Source organism: Lactuca saligna, chromosome 6, assembly GCF_052625555.1.
Source record: "Lactuca saligna cultivar CGN05327 chromosome 6, ASM5262555v1, whole genome shotgun sequence".
NCBI lineage: Eukaryota > Viridiplantae > Streptophyta > Magnoliopsida > Asterales > Asteraceae > Lactuca > Lactuca saligna.
The window spans coordinates 176221205-176242027 of NC_136422.1; the positions used below are offsets into that span (position 1 = coordinate 176221205).

Below are 20823 nucleotides of genomic sequence, written 5' to 3' on the forward strand. Positions count from 1 at the left end.
TACACACACATACACACTCACTCATGAAATTCAATGCATTTTTATCCAAATATGAAGTAACTTTTGATTAAATACACACACACAGACACACTCATCGATGTCTCTATATCCAATAGATGAACCAAAAAAATCGAGCAGATAAACCAAACCCAACACATGTAACTTGATGAACTCGATCTTGACAAATCTAGACAATACCACTGGATCAAGGTGTGCTTCTTGGAAACCCATCGACCCTGGCGTCAGAACAGGACTAAACCAATTTCCAGTTGGACTTCGGGTGCTTGTTGTTAATGACGACTCAACTTGTCTCAATATTTTAGAAAATAGGCTAAAAAAACTGCAACTATTAAGGTACATAGAGTGTTTTACCCTTTTTAATTTCTTTCTTCAAAGAACAAATCCAATTAGATTTAGGGTCGTTGGGGTCGATGTTCAAAGAGGAAGAAAGACGATGAAGATGAAGCTGAAGCTGAAGGACAAGACTGGTCTTTTTCTTTGAAAAAACCTTACATAGTTTGGTCTGTCGAGCTTCATCAACAGTTCGTTGTCATCGTTACTTAGCTTGGAGTTGATAGTAAGATCATTTTTTTCACCCAGTTTCTTGATTCAATCTCTATGATTTCATTTTTTCTAAGACACTTATTAAATCCTATAACGATTCAAAAGTTGTCACGAAGAAAATGCTGGAGCTAATGAACTTTCCAAGTCTAACAACAAAAAACATTGCCAAACATCTTCTGGTAAGTTCAAAAATCAAAATATCCTTGTTTTTTCATTTAGTCATCGTAAAATTTCAAATTTTAATATTCGAGTTGGTGTAGAACTACCGACTTTATCTCCGAGGACTTAGCGGGTCGCGATGTGACATCCCCAATTTCACGGCCAGAAAAGACCAACTTTGTTTATGATTTATGAAAATCAGAGTACCTCTTTTAATAAAAAAAATGTTGTGGAATTTTATTCCCAGAAAAACACGATAAATACGTTATCAAAGCATTTCCGAAGAAACGTATTTTTATTCATTTTAAAACATTTATGATGTCATCGTCAATACAGAAACATAAGCATAAACAGAACTTACATTCATTTCACTAGTGATCTATATCTCCTTAATCTCTCAGTGTAAAGCAACTTCGTATTGATACCTGTGATACAATTAAACTGAGTGGGTCAGGCTTGGGAGCCTGGTGAGCATATAGGGTTTTTACCCCACAATAAATAAATTTATTATGCTTAAACATCAAACAATCAACCCAATTACCCAATCCCCATTATCTTATTCATTTCTTAAGGATTTACCCTAATAATCAACTATCACTCATTACTAAGGATTCATCCTACGGAATAGGCATGAAGTCCATCGCTGCCCAAGGTTTATATTACAAGCACTAACAACGTCGATCCCCACATACTGATCCTATACAGTGATCTTACTAGATCTAGCCTAAAGTATCGATATGAACAACCAACTAACGAAACTGCTTCGAAAATTCCCTAGCAGCAAACGAGGATCGAAGACGACATCAAATAAATGGAATAAGCTTAACTACGAACCTTTGTTTGTAAAAGAAAGAACCACCAAACAATTAAGTCAGGGGTAATTATTAATGCCTAGGTTGTGGTCTGAATATCATGAGGTATATAACCCCCAAACGCACCCTATCCAGCAATGGAAACACTGACTAATGCCTAGGCTGTGGTCTGAATATCGTGAGGTATATAACCCCCAGATTCACTCCTATCCGGCATCGAGAATGGAAACACTGATTAATGCCTAGGATGTGGTCTGAATATCATGAGGTATATAACCCACAGACACCAAAGGGCTTGTAGCCTAGCGGTATCAGGTGGTGCCCTCCCTCTTTGAGGTCGAAGGTTCAAGTCCCGTCGTGGACATAGGTGGAATAGGTGTTGTTAGCTTAGGAGTAGATTAGATTTGCCGGTTCAAAAAAAATATAACCCATAGACTCACTCCTATCCGGCATCGAGAATGGAAAACTGACTCATGAAGCTCGTCCTATCACTTCATAAAAGAAACAAAGACTCCAAATCTCTTCAAAATAAAGGTATAGGGAAAATACTAATAAAGTACTCCCGTACGCTCCCGTACCCCGACACGTAATAGTGTCAAAAAGAAGAACTAACGGATGAACACATAGTTCAAAAACACCTAATGAACATATAGTTAAAGAACACCTTATGAACATATAGTTCAAACATGCCTACCGATTACAAGTCTGCTAACGTTCCACTGGACTATCTAAAATAGTCTTTGGTTGTTGTCTATACTCTACTAGATGACTAGATCATCTTAAACATCGATACCTCTCATCACATTTTATTTCATCACACATCATCTAATTCATCTACCCATATTTTACCCAAAATATTTGTAGATAAAAATACATATACAGTTTAAAACTTGTATAAAACATCTATTCAACAGTCAACTTAATTAAACAATTAATATAATTACAAATAGCACGTATTTAAAAGAAAATACTTCATATATATATATATATATATATGTGTGTGTGTGTGTGTGTGTGTGTGTGTGTGTAAGGTGAAAGTGATTATACACTCACCTTAGTAGGTGGTGACTCAGCACTCGGACAACGCTTTGATACTCTGAAAACAATTTTCCTTCGATAAAACCTAGTATCAATTCCACTAGGGTTTAGTCTAACATCAACCGTGACTAATTAATAGTCTAGCTATTATTATTATTATAATAATATAAGCGTTAAATAACACTCAATATAACTCATAATAATTGTCCAAATAATTATTTTAAGGACCTAATAACATTACTATGATTATTTGAAAGCTATATTAAAAATTGCGTAAGCGTAGCTCACTTACAGCGGATTTTAAAGAAAACCGGGCTTTATTTGGAGCAGCGTTTCGAAACCGAAAGACTCTTTTTCTCGGGACTCTGGGAGCCTCGGGCTTCCTTAGGGTTCTAGGGGATCACCTAGGCTTAGGGGAGGGTTAAAACCCTTAGAGAGAGAAAGTTTAGAGATAAGAAATGAAGAAAGGTGTGAGATTTTCGGAATGGCTCGCAAGCTATTTATAGTAAGTTTTTATGACACTCACGTCGTGAATCTCATGATTCACTTCGTAGACTTGCCATTTGCGTCCCTAGCTTCGGATGGTGGCCATGACACCTCACGTCATTAGTGTCATAAAGATCACGTCGTGAATTGGATCTTATCCTCTCGCGGCTTCTAGATTCCGAATTATGACAGAATGTAGTGAGCGTCATAACTCTCATGTCGTGAATTAGATCTTATCCTCTCACAACTTCTAGATACCGGATTATGACAGACTTTCGTAAGTGTCATAATTCTCATGTCGTGAATTAGCTAGTTTAGGATTTTTAAAAGCTAAATCTTCGAAATGCCATAAATTTTGCATACGAACTCCGTTTTTGACGTTCTTTATATCCACACGTAGGTGGATATGTATTCTACAACTTTCATTTAGATCCCTAAGGCTAAAAAGTCATCTATCTTAAATTTACTATTTACGTCTCCCAGTGTCGGATCGGTTTTGCCGAAAAACTTCGACGGGTCATAACTTCGTCGTTATAACTCGGATTTCAGCATTTTTTATATGTACGGAACCCTTGAGAAATATTCTACAACTTGGTTAAGATTATTTATTATAAATAATCTTTTATCAAAAAGTCGTTTTCAACCCCTATTATCTCTAAATTGACTAGACCGGATCTACAGGCGTTACACGCAACATCTGGGGTCAACGTTCCTCAGCAGCCTTGATGCAGGCTTTGTGTGAATGACATAAATCACCAATAGCCACCTCCAAGTGATGGTTTTTGGTCAATAAAATAACAACAAATATCCAAATTTTATTCCGATTATGATCAATAAAACTTAGTTAATTCCGAAAACGAGGAGGGGTGGGGATGGGTTAGATGGACCTATTTTTTTTAATTTTAAATTAAAAAGATATTAAAATAAATATAAAAATATAAACAAAGGTATTTTGTCATTTAACAAACATTTAACATAATCTATTAATAAAAGTTAGTTATAATAACTATAGGTGTGCAAAATTTTGTCAAAAGAGACTATTCATTATTCATGCAAAAAAAAAACGTTTTATAAAAGACTATATTGAAGACAAATTTAAAACTATAAGACCATTTGTTGCAATTTTGTCATTAATCTTTTAAAGATTCCATAATAAGTTTGGTTTATTGATTCATATGGTGTTACTTTAACTTGGCACACATAATATTTGCCGAATAAAATCATAGTTCAACATAAATCAAAAGATAAACATAGGATACAAACTAAGGAGGTTGTTTAAACTTTAACTATACTACTTTAAGACGTGTTAGTTACTCTTTAAAGCAATTATGAACTCCTCATCACATTCAAGATCCATCATATATTCCGGCAAAAGACAAACTTCTACATCCATGCTTCCGCCTCCTTCCTGACCTGGATACATTGTCATCTTCCCGTCGGCTTTGTTCATGTACCCACTTCTCGCCGCAACCGCTTTCCCTAACCCAAATTCACACCCATACATGTCAAACCTCGGAGAGCTCCCAAAGTGCACAACATTCGGATGGAACAGTTGACTCCGTTTATATACTACTGGGCTTCTAAACCAAGACTCAACCCATTTCTTCACCGCTGTATCATCGTGGTTTGCCACAGCTTCATGTAACTGCAAAGCAGCCCACCCGAGCCCTCGAGTCATTAGATCCTCAACAGTTGCTGTTCCACTCACTGACTGAATCGGGTTACCAAAATAATCATCGGATAAAGGTGGGTTCAGTCTACACCGGTTACTAATAACAAGTTTACAGACTGTTTCACTCTCACGTGTTAGGCCTCGAACTCGCGTTATGCATCTCCATAAAAGTGCTGACACTGCCTGTAAACTTGAGATTTTATGAGTGTTGGATTCAGCGTTTGCTTTTGCTTTGAGTCTCGAGACTATAGCTGAGGAGAAATGGAAGAATCTTTCTTGAAACATAGCTTGTTGATCTGGTCGATCAATGAATTGGTTGTGGTGTGTAAATGGAAGATTGATAACAGGATCTGACCCTTCAAGGACCCACTTTTTGAATATCGGAGGACGGGAGATGGAATACTCATCTTGTTGTTTAGATCTAAATATCTCACTCCAAGCAGCCATGAAATGCCAGAAAGAAGTCCCGTCGGCGATAAGGTGGTTGACGGAGCCACCGATGAAGATGCCGTCGAGAAGCTCAGTCACCTGAATGGATAACAATGGTAGTGTATGACCATCATGGTTGATAGAATTGTTAAGGTCAAAGAATGAATGAACAACTAAGGGTACGTCGGTAGAGGTAAGGATGTCGGAGACAGTTATGTCCACCGTCGCGTGAGCAAATTTCACACCGGGGCTGTTTTCGGGGTCTATGTAGATAACATAGGAGGGTGGGTTTTCTTCTTTCCGAGTGGCTAGACGGGCGGCGAGGGGGTAAAAGTGGGTAAGGGTGGCGGAGAGAGAACGCCGGAGGTCTTCCAAGAAAGTGGTTATGGAGAAATGATGACTTTCCGGTGGGGATGGTTTCGCAAAAAGAAGACCTTTTTGGCTGTAGTTGGCGTTGAGGTAGATGAGCTCAAAGGGTGTGAAGTAGATTGGTTGCTTTGCATCTGGGGGGAGATCTGGTTTAACGAAACATTCAGAAATCCGCCGTACAGTGGCGGAAGCCATTGAAGCTATTGGGTATTTGGGTGTTTGCAGATAGTTTCCTCACCATGTACACAGCCTATGAGCGAGCTCTTATTGTTGATCTTTGTGCTCATATGCGCAAATCCTTCATTATCCACGTGACGGAAGGGAAAAAAACGAAAAAAAAATTAATCTTTTCTTTCTCCAAAGTTTTTTTCCTGACAAACGTACATTTTACTAGATTTTGTAATTATTTTAACAAGTTTTGAAGATCTTTAGGTTTGCTTTTATTATAAAATATTTTATAAGGTTAAGGTACATTGGTGAACGGTGATATTGAAAAAAAAAATCAGTCTTTTTATGATCTTTTCAAAATATTTCAAAAACCAAAACCAAAATAAAAAAATAAATTAAAATAAAATAAACTAGCTGTGAGCATGGAAGAAATATAGCTGCCCGCGTTTTACAAACTAAACTAGGTTAAAAGCTATGTACTACATAGGTGATAAGTTAAAATAAAATACACTAACAAAAACATTATCATTATTATGAATTTGCATACACTAGATTGTTGCACATTCTAATGCAAAAACATCATTATTTTTGTTGCACATTCTAATGCAAAAACTTCATTATTATGGATTTGCAAACGCTCTTTGTTTACATATTCATATTCAAATGCAAAAACTTTTTTATTCCAAGATTCATAAATATGTATTTAAAATTCCTAATTATGTAATGCTCTCGATTTTACAATTACTAAAAAAAAAAGTTTTATATAAAAGTGGGGCCATTCTAAATGGCGCAATACACCACACTGCGGAAAGAGTTCTGCCAATTGGTGGACGTACAAAAGTTATACAGATTCTTTTTTTCTTTTTTTTTTTTAAAATAAGATTAAATCATAAAAAAGTAATCAAACATCTTCAACTAAAATCATCACATGCACCGATGCGCATGTTCAGTGATATGATATCCTCCTCACAATCGCAGCAAGCCAACAAACGTCAAATTGATAATATTCAATTTCTCTTTATTTAAATCAAAATATATGTAAAACTCAATTCAGGTTTGAAAATACCAAATTGAAAACACCAGAAGTGATAAATTGTCAGCCGTTGATCGGAAAACGAGAGACAGCTTGAAAGGACACACATCAAACAGGGAACTTTCATTCATCAATATTTGACATTCTTGCTTAGAGCATCTATGAATTCCTCATCGCATTCAAGATCCATCATATGTTGTGATGAAGCAAAACAAAGCTCCACATCCATGCTCCCGCCACCCTCCCGTCCGGGATACATGGTTATCTTCCCGTCGTCCTTATTCAACCACCCACTTCTAGCCGCCACCGCTTTCCCCAGCCCGAATTCGCACCCATACATGTCAAACCTCGGTGAGCTCCCAACGTGAATGAAGTTTCGATCCATAATCTCACTTAGTTTTATAATGAATGGACTTTTAATCCATGACTCCACGCTTTCCTTAACTGATGTATCAGTGTAATTTATCACCGCTTCGTGCAACCGGAAAGCCGCCCACCCAAGCCCATTCGCCATCAATTCCCCGACGGTTGCTTTTCCTTTCACTACAGAAATTGGGTTGCCAAAATAATCATCAGACAGAGGTGGGTTCAGCCGCCGCCGGTTAGATATCATCAATCTACAATTGGTTTCATCGTCCTCTGGTAGACGCCGGATCCGGGTAACGATCCTCCACAAAAGCGCGATCACTGCCTGTAAACTTGAGATTTTAGTAGTATTGCATTCGGAGTTTGCTTTTGCTTTGAGTTTGGAGATGGAGGCTGATGAGAAGTGGAAGAATCTCTCCGTAAAGGTTGGAACTTCCAATCGATCGATGAATTGATCGTGGTGTGTATACGGGAGATTGATGATCGGGTCAGATCCATCGAGGAGCCATCGTTTGAGTACCGGAGGTCGAGAGATTGAGCAACGAGATTGTTCTTTGGATTTGAATATTTCACTCCAAGCACCCATGAAATGCCAGAAAGAGGTTCCATCGGCGACCATATGGTTGATAGATCCACCGATAAAGATTCCATCGACAAGCTCTGTAACTTGAATGGATAACAATGGTAGTGTGTGGCCATCGTGGCTAATGGCGTTATTAAGATCAAAAAATGAACGAACAACCACGGGTACGTCGGCGGGCTGAAGGATATCCAGTATAGTGGCGTCCACCGTCGCGTAAATAAACTTGACGCCGGGGCTGTTTTCAGGGTCTAAGTAGACAACATAGGAAGCTGGATTTTCTTCCTTTTTAGTGACCAAACGGCCGGCGACGGGGTAGAAATGATCGAGGGTGGCGGAGAGGGATCGCCGGAGGTCATCCAGGTAAGCGGTAATGGAGAAATCTTGACTTTCCGACGGTGGTGGCTTTGCAAAGAGGAGACCCTTTTGGCTGTAGCTGATGTTGAGGCATGGCAGCTCGAAGGGTGTGAAATGAAAAGGCTGCTTTGCCTCCGGTGAGAGGTCGTGCAGTGATTTGATGAAACATTCAGAGATGCGTTTCACAGATTTAGAACTCATCATTGATACCAAAACACCAATTGTTCTCTTCTTTTAATGGAGAAATGAATACAATTAACTTCTTGCACATATAAAGATCCTAGCCATCAAACATGTTAAGTATAACAAAAAAAAGGGAGAATCATATGTAAATCCAAAGTAAATAGAATTTATTAAATCTCAAGTATCTAGAAGGGGACCGATCAATTACTTTTGTAATATTTTATCTCAATCAAGTATTATAATAACATAGTACATAAAATGATAAAAGAACTTGATATTGGCCACCTCATTTTGACCAAAAACTCATTTAGACAAAAAGATAACGTTTGTAATCTTAAAAAAAAAAATGGGTTTGTCTTTATCGATTTAGATTTAGCGATGCTCTCAATTTTTATTTTGAGTGGGATTATATTGACCGTTTGAGAGCTCCTAGTATTTTATAAAATGCTATGTTTTGAAGAAAAAATATTATTTGGTAATATGTAGTTTTAGCGTTTATTTTAAAATAAACGTTTCAAATTTAAAAGTTATCTGACCTAACGTTTAAAAAATAATATCAACTACCAGCTAGTTTTACCGAATACATCTTTTGAAATATTATTTTTAGTGGTTTGTTTGTAAAACTAATTATATCCGGTAGCAATTAGCTATTAAATGAGAAATCTTTTAATTATTTATTTTTTTACTAAAAGTGTATAATTGAATAAACCAAAAGCTAAAATCTCCTAAAACCTAAACTCTAAAAAAATTACTTGAAATACCTTTGAATTAATTTTTTTTATAAATAAAAGCTAAAAATTCTTACCTTCAAACAAAGTTTTCTGCCTTATCGTCATTTTTTTTTCCTTAAAATCTAAAAATTTCAAAAATATAAAAAGTTATGTCCCGAACACCTTTCATGTCTAGTGTCTACTTACCGTGTTTTCTAAAATACAAAACCGTATTAAAGTTTTAAGTAACAAACATATATATTGAAATAATAACAATTAAGTGTTTATGGTTGGCCAAATTAATTTGGGAAAAAGTTCGTGTAGCGCGCGTTTATATATATATATATATATATATATATATATATATATATATATATATATATATATATATATATATATATATATATATATATATATATATATATATATATATATATATATATATTAGTTTATAACTCGTGAAAAACACTGTTATAAAATTAATTAAAATTTCATATTAAAAAATTAAAATTATTAATCAATTATTTTAAATAAATTATTAACTAAGATATCTATTTTTGTTATATAAAATTATAATTGTTGATTTAAATAAAGACTTGAACTTATATTACCTTATAATTTGTATTAATTTTATTTTATTTTTCAATCTAATGTTATGAATTTAATATAATTAGAGTAGAAAATTTAAAATTTAAAATTTAAAATGAATAATCAGTTATTAATTAGTGTAATTATAGTGGAAATTTAAAATTCGAAATTTAAATTGGATAATTAATAGGTTGACAAATGACATAATTGGTGATATATAACATTAATGAGGAGGTCCAATTATATGACACTTGTTAATTGGAGATTAAACATATTCTTTTATTACAATGAATATATATATATATATATATATATATATATATATATATATATATATATATATATATATATATATATACACACACACACACACTAGGTGTAAGACCAATGTATTAAATGTGTTCATTTTAAAGAAAAAAACATGAAATTCTAAACATTTGAGAAATTTAAATTTATAAGAAAAAAATTGAAAAATATTAATTAATAAAATTAACTTGTTTGTTTTTCTTTTCAATTAGACAAATAATTTAGATAAATAAACAAAGGAAACTAATGACACTTTAATTTAGAAATTTTGAAATTAAAAGAAAGTCAATTAATGAAATTGATGTGCATTTATTATTATATTTATTGCATTTATTACATTTTAAAGAAAAAAAATATGAAATTCTAAACATTTGAGAAATATAAATTTATAAGAAAAAATTGAAAAATATTAATTATTAAAATTAAATTGTTTGTTTTCTTTTCAATTAAACAAATAATTTAGATAAATAACCAAAGGAAACTAATGAAACTTTAATTTAGAAATTTTGAAATTAAAAGAAAGTCAATTAATGAAATTGATATGCATTTATTATTATATTTATTGCATCTATTACATTTAAATATTATGTGGAAATTAATAAAATGAAAAAAAAAAAACACAAAATGTCATGTGAAAAAAAATAATTGAAAATAACCACAAAATGACAAGTGGTCAAATCAATGAAAGTGTGACATGTGGTAAAAAATTCTTTATTTATTAGGGAGGATATATATATATATATATATATATATATATATATATATATATATATATATATATATATATATATATATATATATATATAGGGTTGAAATCAGTTGAAAACGCAAAGTTTTCCGAGAACCCGAGAACTAAAAGTGGAGCATTGGATCAAAAGTAATTCGTTAAGGACATTATCGTTATCTTAACAATCTTATTTAATGTTGAAATCGGTTGAGAACGCAAAGTTTCACGAGAACCGGAGAACTAAAAGTGGAGCATTGGATCAAAAGTAATTCGTTAATGACATGATCGTTATTTTACCAATCTCATTTAATGTTTAATTATTTTGTGTTATTTAATATATTAATAAAAATATCTAAAAATTAGCAAAATAACTAAAAATTTAGGATTTATATTTAAAAAAAATCAATTTTTTTAAAAAAATTCGATTTTTTAATTTTTTTCGAAAAACATGAATTTTTCAAAAAAAAATGAAAAAATATATATTTTTTAAAAAACTACATCTTTTTTAAAAAAAAACTGCATTTTTAAAAAAAAATTGTATTTTTTTTAAAAAAACTTACATTTTTTTCAAAAAAAAAATATCGATTTTTGTAAATAAGTGCTATTTTTTTTTTCAAAACTACTTTTTTTAATAGAAAAATCAACATTTTAGGTGCATATATGCATATTTTTTCAAATGAATATATGCATATTTCTTATACTATAATATTCGTAAGTAAATTATAAAAAAATCTCATTTTTATTAATCAATCTATAAATATAATACAAAATTAAATATAAAAAAACTACAAAGATTTATAGTGTTATCATTTTTTCATATCACGATTTCCATATTTTATTCAATTTATCACTTTTCACCTATTCAATATTTTCAATAAATTCTTCAAAACTTACAAGAAAATTTTAAAAAAATTGATTAATGCAAGAACACTCAGAAAAATACACAAGTATATATTATGTAAGATTCACATGTGATTATATCTTGTAAGATTCAAATGTGATTATATAATGTGATATTCACATGTGATTGTATCTTTTAAGATTCAAATGTGAAATACACAATAAAATTAAAAAAAAAATTAATTAAGAAAGACCACTCACACAAAATGCATGTGTTCATATTGACGTAATTCATATGCGATTCACTAGTGCTTTACATGTGAGTCATATGTAATTGATATGTGATTCACTTGTGATTTACATGTGAATTACATTTGATTAATATGTGAATTACATGTAATTTATATGTGAATCATATATGAATTACATGTGGTTTACATGTGAATCACATGTAATTCATATGTGATTTACTAGTGATTTACATATGAATCACATGTAATTCATATGTAATTTACTTGTGATTGACATGTGAATCATAAGTGAATCATATGTGAATCACTTGTGATTTGCATGTGAATCACACATAATTCATATGTGAATTACATGTTATTTACATATGAATCATGTGTAAATTACATGTGACTTACAAGTGAATCACATGTAATTCTTATGTGATTTACATGTGAATCACATGTAATTCATAATTACATGTGAATTACATGTAATTCATGTGTGATTTACATGTGAATCACATGTAATTCATATATGAATTACATGTGATTTACTTATAACCGTCACACCATGATTCAGATAAGTACCAAAATTCAGAAAAAATTCAAACATGAACCATTATCAATTATGATTGACCTGATAGAAGAGTTGTTGGATGACACTTTGAATCATATACACATAGAGATCCTTATTCTTCTTCCGAGTCTTGTTCTTCCATTTTTACAGTTGAGTTCTCATGCATATATCATTATATATTGCACTGCTTCCCGTGAATGCAATCTGTAAAACATGCTTCCGTCCATGCATCTCCAAAGGCCTGTTATGTAACATACATGAAAATAAAAAGAATCCCCTTAATGACTCCATCAATACACTCAAGAAAGACTATATATGTATATTCACCTTTATGTCATCAGAAACTCCATCTCCAACAGCACCAAAGCTATTAACATTCATAAGAACCCTAACACCATGTTCATCACTTGACCATGATGGCAAGTCAGAATCATCTTCTATTTCTAAACTTCTATTTTTAGACACATTTTCTAAACTCTCGGAGTTTACGGATTTAGTTTTCGATTTCGTATGATTTCTCTGTGATTTTCTAAATCAGTGTAGAAATGGTAAAAACGAATTTACAGTTTACAACTTTCATAACACTTTGTAACATGTTAAGCAAAGTGTTAATCCTTGATGACTTCATATTTTTCATTTGTTTTTTGTTGTGATATAATTATATAACAGAAAAATGTTCACTAAATTGTAAGTCTCCTTTATTATTACAATTAATGCAAGATGAGGCCTAATAAACATAATTATGTTTTGCTATACATTCTACTTACACATAAAAGGTTCCTATACATTACAAACATTTTGATAAACTATAATAGATATATTTTATGTTTCATATACATTACAAAAAATTAGGATAAACTACAACAAGTCATAGCTTATGTTTCATTTACAACACACCATGAAAGAGTACACTTCTACAAAAAGGGGTTTTCAGTTCACTTTACGTAAATCTTTTAATGAATAAATTTGTGAGACATTCACTTCACGTTACTTCCAATGTAGCGCAACAAAAGTCATGTAATTGTAACCAGAGTCTCTTGTAGGGAGAGCGTGATAGTTATGTATAGATCTTTATTGGGTCTGACAAACCCACACTTTAGCTGCAAGCAACAGCTAGACCGACAAGTCTGGGGTGACAAATGTCATTAACATTCTGACGCCTGGAGAACGTCGTATACAAGACCGACTAAGTCATAGCATGGTTATAATAACTCACATGAGGTATTAACAAAACATAAGATTTACGGGATTTCCTTTTAATTAAACGAGTTTATGTCGATTTAAACTTGCCTAATTTACAATTCATATGGAAAATACTAGTACATTATTAATCTTGGCATTTAAGACTACAATACATTTTAAAAGGAAAATATTTGATTTTTCTGGAACAAACATTTCTTTTACAAAGAAAGGATTTCAACATTTCATTTAAAAACTTATGAACTCACCAACTTAATTGTTGACACTGTTTCAAAACTACTTGTATTGTGAGGAAATCAGTAACTCAGGTAATCAGCTGCTTTTGAGGATGGGGCGCTAAGGTGTCAAACACTTCATTTTTGTCAACATAATGTAATTGATTTGGAAGCATGTAAACTTAATATGGTGTAACTTTTTCAATTATATTTATGTTGGTTGTGTTGCTATGGTCACTATTGTACTCATTGTTATGATACCGTACATGAAGTCCTCCACCCCGGGACGTTTCCGCCATCCTCGGTTTGGGGGTGTGACAATCCCTGTCTTGACCAAACCCTAAAGTCAACAGAAGTCAAAACTCGAGTATACAGTCCATGTTGACCCAACTCGTTCAGTGCATCTATGTAACTCGCAGAGTCCCCTCGTTTCCTCAGAAATGTCGCGAAAATCCAACTTAACTCGCCGAGTTGTCTTATCAACTCGTTGAGTTACCCATGTCTAGATTCATCGGGGAAAACCCTAGCCGACTGGTCGATTCAACTCATCAACTCGGTGAGTCCATTCACTATATGTTCTCATTTAGACGTTTTAAGGCAGATCTTTAACCCCAAACTCTATATCTAGCCTCCTAAGGCTGAGATACCACATAAAGCCACAATCTTTACGTCTATGCATGTCACTTTGGGCTTTAAATGCAAAAACAAATCCCATATAGGGTTTTAAGCATAGAGGCTATTCTATAGTTGAATAAAGTTGGGACCTTTGGACTCTAGGGACCTCACAAGGTCCATATCTAATGTCTTAAACACTTAGCAAGCTCAGGTCACACAAAATCTCAAGGCAATATGGAATCCCTAAAAGCTTCCTATCAACAAGATCTAAATAATATGATGAGCAAGGTGATGACTTTTACCTTCCAACACAAGCTCAAGGTAGATGAACATTGGATCCCACAGTCCTTCCTCGTTCCTTGCTTGATTCTCTCCTCTTCTCTTCCAATAGATCACAAAACACTCAAATATTAGCTTTCTTTCTATCTTAGCTCACTATGGCTGATTAGGCTTTCACTCAGGGGAGTAAGGTGGCTGGTGGGGTAGGAATGAAGGCTTAAGGTCCTTTAATTAGGACCCAACCCCAGAGATCTAGGGTTTCTTCTCACATCGCCTGTCACACTCCCGAACCAGACGGCGGAAACGTCCGAGGGCTGTCGTGACTCAATTGAATACCATAACATTGAATATATATGAAACATAACATCATACATCACCATGCATTGAGATAGTACAACTGGTAGAGTTTACACTTAGTACATTGTTTTAACATTACATTCCCAAAAAGAAATTGTTCGATAATAGATAAACAAACTGCAAGCCATCACTGAGTACATTTTTCCCCTTGGTTTACCTGTTACCTGAGAATACAAGTATTTTGAAAAACGTCAACATATGAAATGTTGGTGAGTTCATAAGCGGTGTTTGAAAGGCAATGTTTTGTATTGTTTTGAAACTACCAGAAAATCCGATATTTTCTGAAAAGAGTTTATGAAAAGTTTGTGAAGATCCATAAGTACGCTTGTTTGCTTCTATAATTGTAAAAATAATTTATTAAACTTGGTGTACATCTTGTAAATGTGTGTATTGAATAACCCTAGGAAAACCCGATGTTTTCCTAACACTTTGAATTCCGTATAGTTGTTGTACCATCGCGGTATGTGAAGTCATTGATTCCAGGCGACATTGGATTATTGCGCATGGTGAATTGTTATAAACACGCGTTACACAAACGACCAGTTTACAACTATACTAACGATCCCTTAGGCGTCGCCCGTACTATTCACGTAACCCAACCGACCTGACTTCGTGTAGCCCCATGACCGAGGAGAAGAGAGGGCACGAAGATCTCAATAATCCCATTAGTCGGTCGAGGCTATAGTGAATACGAAGAACCCTTGGTCCGACTCGTATTTGGTGAATTCTCGACTTTACTAGCAGTACCAAAGGACCCTTGGGGACCAATAGTATAACAGCCATTGAAAGTCCTTTTACGCTGTGTTGGATCATGTAAGACCCAACAACTCGTAAGGTTGATGTCTTCGGGCTAGCTAGGCCCAACAAGCAAGATTTGACACTTTTAGGCCCAAAGATGGAGTATCGACATCTGTGCATTCCCATGTGTGTATGAAATTCCCGAATTTTCCGTGTATGTATCGAGTTGTCGTCGTGTTAGTAGTTTCAGGTTCGTTATTGATTCGAGACCGAATCAATACGTTTGATAACGATTTTTGGTGTTGAATGTGTATTGTGATTTGTCGGTAGTCGCAGTGTCAGTGTTTTATCGCAACGGATTTATGGATTTAAAAAATTGAAGTTTTTCTGTTTACAGCCCCTTTTCTTTTTGTAATTTACATTTTTAGCCCTTTGAATAAAATAATTTTCGATTTAGTCCTTAAACCATTTTTCTTAGCATTTTAATATCAAAACTTATTGGAAATGATATTTTTCATCACATGTTCATTTGAAAACAGTTTAAGTCCCTCAAAATATAATTTGTACGGTTGTAACCTCATATTTCCGCAACTTTTACATTTTTGGCCCAAATTAGAAATTTTTTGCATCTTTGATCCTTTTTAATTGTGAAAAGCATTTTTAACCCTTGAAATGGACTTGGAACACTAATAGTTCCCTGTTTTACAGAAAAGTACAGTTTCAGTCCCTAAATTTTGAAAATATCGCATATTGGGCCTTGTTGGGCCAAAAATGTCATTTTTTTGGCCCATTATGCTTAAAATTTCACTTTTAATCCCTCAAAATGGTATGTTTCCAGAAAATACATTATCAAATATGTTTTGACTCATTACACCCATCAGAATTCGTGTTTTGTCATTTTGGGCCCTTTAATTTTATGTTTTTAACATTTTGAGCCCAAAAATGAGTTTTTAGCCCAAAGAAGATGTTATCCCACAACTTGGTTATTTTTCTTGAAATAAATTGTATGTAGTAATAAAATTTATGCTAATAACATATAACACAAGGTAAATCTCGATTTTTAGGAGCTTTTGACTATATCCAACATCATATTCACACAAAAACACACATATAAGCATAGAAATCATACAAGGCATACAAATACACATAGATCTACACTTTCACTTGTATTCCCCCCCCCCCCACAAAACTTATAAAACAGAAAAATAGGGAGTCTGAAGCTCACCTTAGGGCGTGGTTTCGGTTTTGGAGGAGAAATGGAAGAAAGTTTGGTGATTTTTCGGCCCTAGCACCCTTTGATGAAGATCTCGGCCTTGAGGTGTTTCTAGGATACAAGATCATGATTTCTCATGAGTTAAGAAGAGATTTTTGATAGATCAAGGAACCTAGATCATAGAATTTAGTATAACCTTACCTTGGAGGGTATTTTTTGTGAAAAATCTCCTTGGAATGCCCTTAAATCTTGAAAATTTTAGGAGAGGGAGGGAGGAATGCTCTTCAAGACTTAGAGAGATTTGGAATGAATTTTTGTAAGTGTATGTGTGTGTGTTCGGTCGAGAATGAGAGAGGGGGAGAAGAAGAGAGGGGTTTGCATGGGAAGATGAGATTGTATGGATGTTTGGAGTGTAAAACATGGATATCCCCCATGTAAAAGTGAGGTGTCATGGTAATAGTCAACTTCTTCCTCTTGGGATTGTCTTGGGCTGAAATTGGGAAAGAAAAAGAGAGTATTGGGCTTTAATGCCTCTAAGCCCAATATTAGAGTTAGGTTTGATGATTGTAAGATATAAGTGTGATTTTTATACTTTGTTGGGCTAGTTTAATTTAATTATGGTTCATAATATTTAATTTATTTCAGTCTAGGCCCAATATGGCCCAAAATGTTGAAATAAATGAATGTGGGTCCAATTAGAGCCCATTTAAAGGTTCTAAGCCCATGATAGTCAAATTGGAAGCTTATTGGTCCATTGAGTCCAATAAGGAAGTCCTAGTCCAAAATGGACCTAAACAAGAACTTCTAGGGTTTTCCAATTGCTTGTTGACTATTTGTAGTACTTGTATGATGTATTTGATTGAAATTTTTGATGTCATATAATAAGCATCACACATGCTCTTAAGTTTTTTATTCACATTTTACTTGAGCATAGAGATTACAAGACACAAAATTTCTAGTTGTGACATCGCCAACTCTCCTAGTTGGTCTCTTTGACTCGCTGAGTTGGTTGTAAAACCCACATGGTCACTTCGTCCCTACTCAACGAGTTAGGGCACCCACTCGTCGAGTTGCTCAATTAACTAATAAATAAATATCTAGATATTATACTTAGGAGTCGGGATGTTACACAATTTAAAATAGTTTGAAATTGTTTGACTGTTAACACAAGATTCCTTGTGTTTTACTTGTACCCCCCCCCCCCCCCCTAAAACATTGAAAAATAGTGAAAACATAGGGGTATGAACTCACCTTGAATGTGTGTTCTTATTTGGATACGAAGTGGTAGTGATAATCCCCTTGTTAGAACCCATGTGAGAAATCGTATCCTAATATAATTATACATGATATCATATTTAAATTAATGAAATAATAATTTAAAGTGTTAGACAACATTAGATTATGTAAGAAATACTTAAAAAAATCATTAGGAATTATTTGAAGGTGTTCTTGGGTGAAAACTTGAAGATTTGAAGGAAAATATGAATGTTCTTGAGGAAAATAAGGAGATTTGAACGAATCTGGGCAAAATCTTATGAAGATATGATGATTTCGTATGAGTTTTAAGAGCAAAATAGAAAGGATTTCGGCCTTGGAATTGAGAAATGAGAAGTGTTTGCAGCTATATATATATATATATATATATATATATATATATATATATATATATATATATATATATATATATATATATATATATGTAAAGGAGGGTTTTCAGCCTTAATGGGCCTAGCTTAGAGATTTCGATCCTTTAAGTGGTGATTTCGGTCATACATGACCGAAAACTCAATGTTCCTTGATTAACCAACCTAAAACTCCATTTACATTGATTCCCTAAACCGAAAAATCAATTGTAGTGTGTTATTTTATGGTTTTAGCTTAAACATGTTGACTTGTGTTGACTTATAATAATATAAATCAACATGGATTTCAATCTTACACATAGTTATTAACTTATAAATATGACCTCATGGATATAGATGATATAATGCAACAAGGTTGCAAATGTGGTTTCACTTATACATGATTAAGATTTTGACTTTTATTTGAACAAGTGCGACTTTTATTGACTTATATTGACCTAAAATAACTGGTTGTTACAATAATGGTCCCTTAGTACGATGGGCGTACTTCAGGAGTACGCTTAGCGTACTAAGTATGGATGATCGCGGAGGGTTGTCACGTACGCTGGGCGTACCAAGTGGTATGCAGGCCTTATGCAACAAAAGATCAAAACCCTAAAATATAAACTTGATACATATTTATTCACCCTTAAGTCAGTTGGACCAAACCCTAATTAGCATCCATAGCCTCATTTCGCCCTTTTACCTCATATTTCCTTGTGAGAGTGTTCTTGAGTTTAAAATGTGTATTAGTGGCCATTTTAGAGATTATTCAAGAAGAAGAAGTTAGTGAGCAAGCATGGTGTGACATTGAGCTTCAAGATCCTACATCTAGTTCATCTTGAGGAGCTTCTGGAGGTATAAAGTCTTAATCTTGCCATCTTATTCATTAGATTAAGCTAGGGTTTGCTATATTGTCCTCTTTTGGGTTCATAAGTCACCTCTTGTGTGACAATCGTCAATCTTGAGTCAAGTCAAGTCATCAAGTCAAACCGATCAACTCGATTAAACCTTGTGTATTAGGGTTTGTGTTATGTTCATACTGTATAACTTGCTATATTAATGGGAAAACATCACTTGAGAAAAGTCTTGTGTTAAAATTTCCTAAGCCCTAGTGCTAATCAATGAACTAAACTGATAAAAACCATGTTGCATACTCATCGGGAGTGTGTGGGATCCTTAATCATGACTTAACGGGGCTTAAGAACCTTGCATTGCGGAGCCAAACACTCACAAATGCCACACTTGAAATCTCTCTCAAGTATCTCTTTGTATGAGAAATCTCTCCAAGAATGTCAAATCTCTCCCAAATCTCTCCAAGTATGTGAAATCTCTCTCAAATATCTCTTTGTATGAGAAATCTCTCCAAGAATGTCAAATCTCTCCCAAATCTCTCCAAGTATGTGAAATCTCTCTCAAATATCTCTTTGTATGAGAAATCTCTCCAAGAATGTCAAATCTCTCCCAAATCTCTCCAAGTATGTGAAATCTCTCTCAAATATCTCTTTGTATGAGAAATCTCTCCAAGAAGGTCAAATCTCTCCCAAATCTCTCCAATTATGTGAAATCTCTCCCAAATCTCTCTCAAAAGTTCCCGTAACTTTTTAGAATCATTCGGGTCATTCCGACCCTTAACCGGGTCAAAAACGGCTTAAAACGGGGCGAAAACGAGAAAAATAGGCTTTAGGAACCGAAACCAAGAAGAGAGGCCTCTTAGGACCAGAACCGAGCCTCTGTTGGCTGAGGTATGCGAGACTGAGCCTCGGTCTCTGCCCCTCTCGGTCTCTGCTCCTTCTCTCCTCTCCGTTCTCTTCTCTTCGCTCGGTCTCTGTCGCATTCTCTCGGTCGCTCGGTCTCTGTCTTCTCACTCTCTGTCTCTACTCGGTCGCTCGGTCGCTCGGTCTCTGTCTTCTCTCCTCTCTGTCTCTTCCCTCCTCTCGGTCTCCACTCCGCCTCTCTGTCTCTTCCCTCCTCTCGGTCTCTGCTCCTTCTCTCCTATCTGTCTCTTCGCGCCTCTCTGTTCTCTCCTCCCCCTCTCGGTTCCTACCCTCTCTCTTCTCCCCTCTCGGTTCCTACTCTCCCTCTTCTTCCCTCTCGGTTTCTACCCTCCCTCCTCTCGGTTTCAGCATCAGAAGGCCGAACCTCGGCTAGATTTCGGAAATTTGTCACTTTTAGCCCATTTTTGATATTTTTAACATTTTAAGCCCGTTTTTCGTGATTTTAAAGCGGGATTTTCTCCAGAAATTATATTTTAACATAATAAACTCTAAATATTCATAGTCTAAACACATTTTTATGAAAATCATTATCTAAATAATAAAGATCTAATGGGGGATTTATTTAAGGTGGAGTGTTGACTTTGCCTTAACTTATGACACAAGCAACCACCC

The 20823-nt window shown here is 34.2% G+C and overlaps 2 protein-coding genes across 2 annotated transcripts; both read right to left on the reverse strand.

The window, feature by feature from the left end:
- Positions 1-4257: 4257 nt before the first annotated feature.
- Positions 4258-5900, reverse strand: LOC144999634 (putative acetyltransferase At3g50280). The gene has a single exon (XM_078958758.1). The coding sequence runs from the start codon at positions 5722-5724 to the stop codon at positions 4366-4368; it is 1359 nt and encodes a 452-aa protein (XP_078814884.1). The 5' UTR covers positions 5725-5900; the 3' UTR covers positions 4258-4365.
- Positions 5901-6692: 792 nt separating this feature from the next.
- Positions 6693-8413, reverse strand: LOC145001461 (putative acetyltransferase At3g50280). The gene has a single exon (XM_078960830.1). The coding sequence runs from the start codon at positions 8235-8237 to the stop codon at positions 6861-6863; it is 1377 nt and encodes a 458-aa protein (XP_078816956.1). The 5' UTR covers positions 8238-8413; the 3' UTR covers positions 6693-6860.
- Between the last annotated feature and the right edge of the window lie 12410 nt (positions 8414-20823).

Coding starts and splice junctions, on each gene's coding strand:
- LOC145001461 (XM_078960830.1), bottom strand. CDS start 8,237: ATGATGAGTTCTAAATCTGTGAAACGCATCTCTGAATGTTTCATCAAA.
- LOC144999634 (XM_078958758.1), bottom strand. CDS start 5,724: ATGGCTTCCGCCACTGTACGGCGGATTTCTGAATGTTTCGTTAAACCA.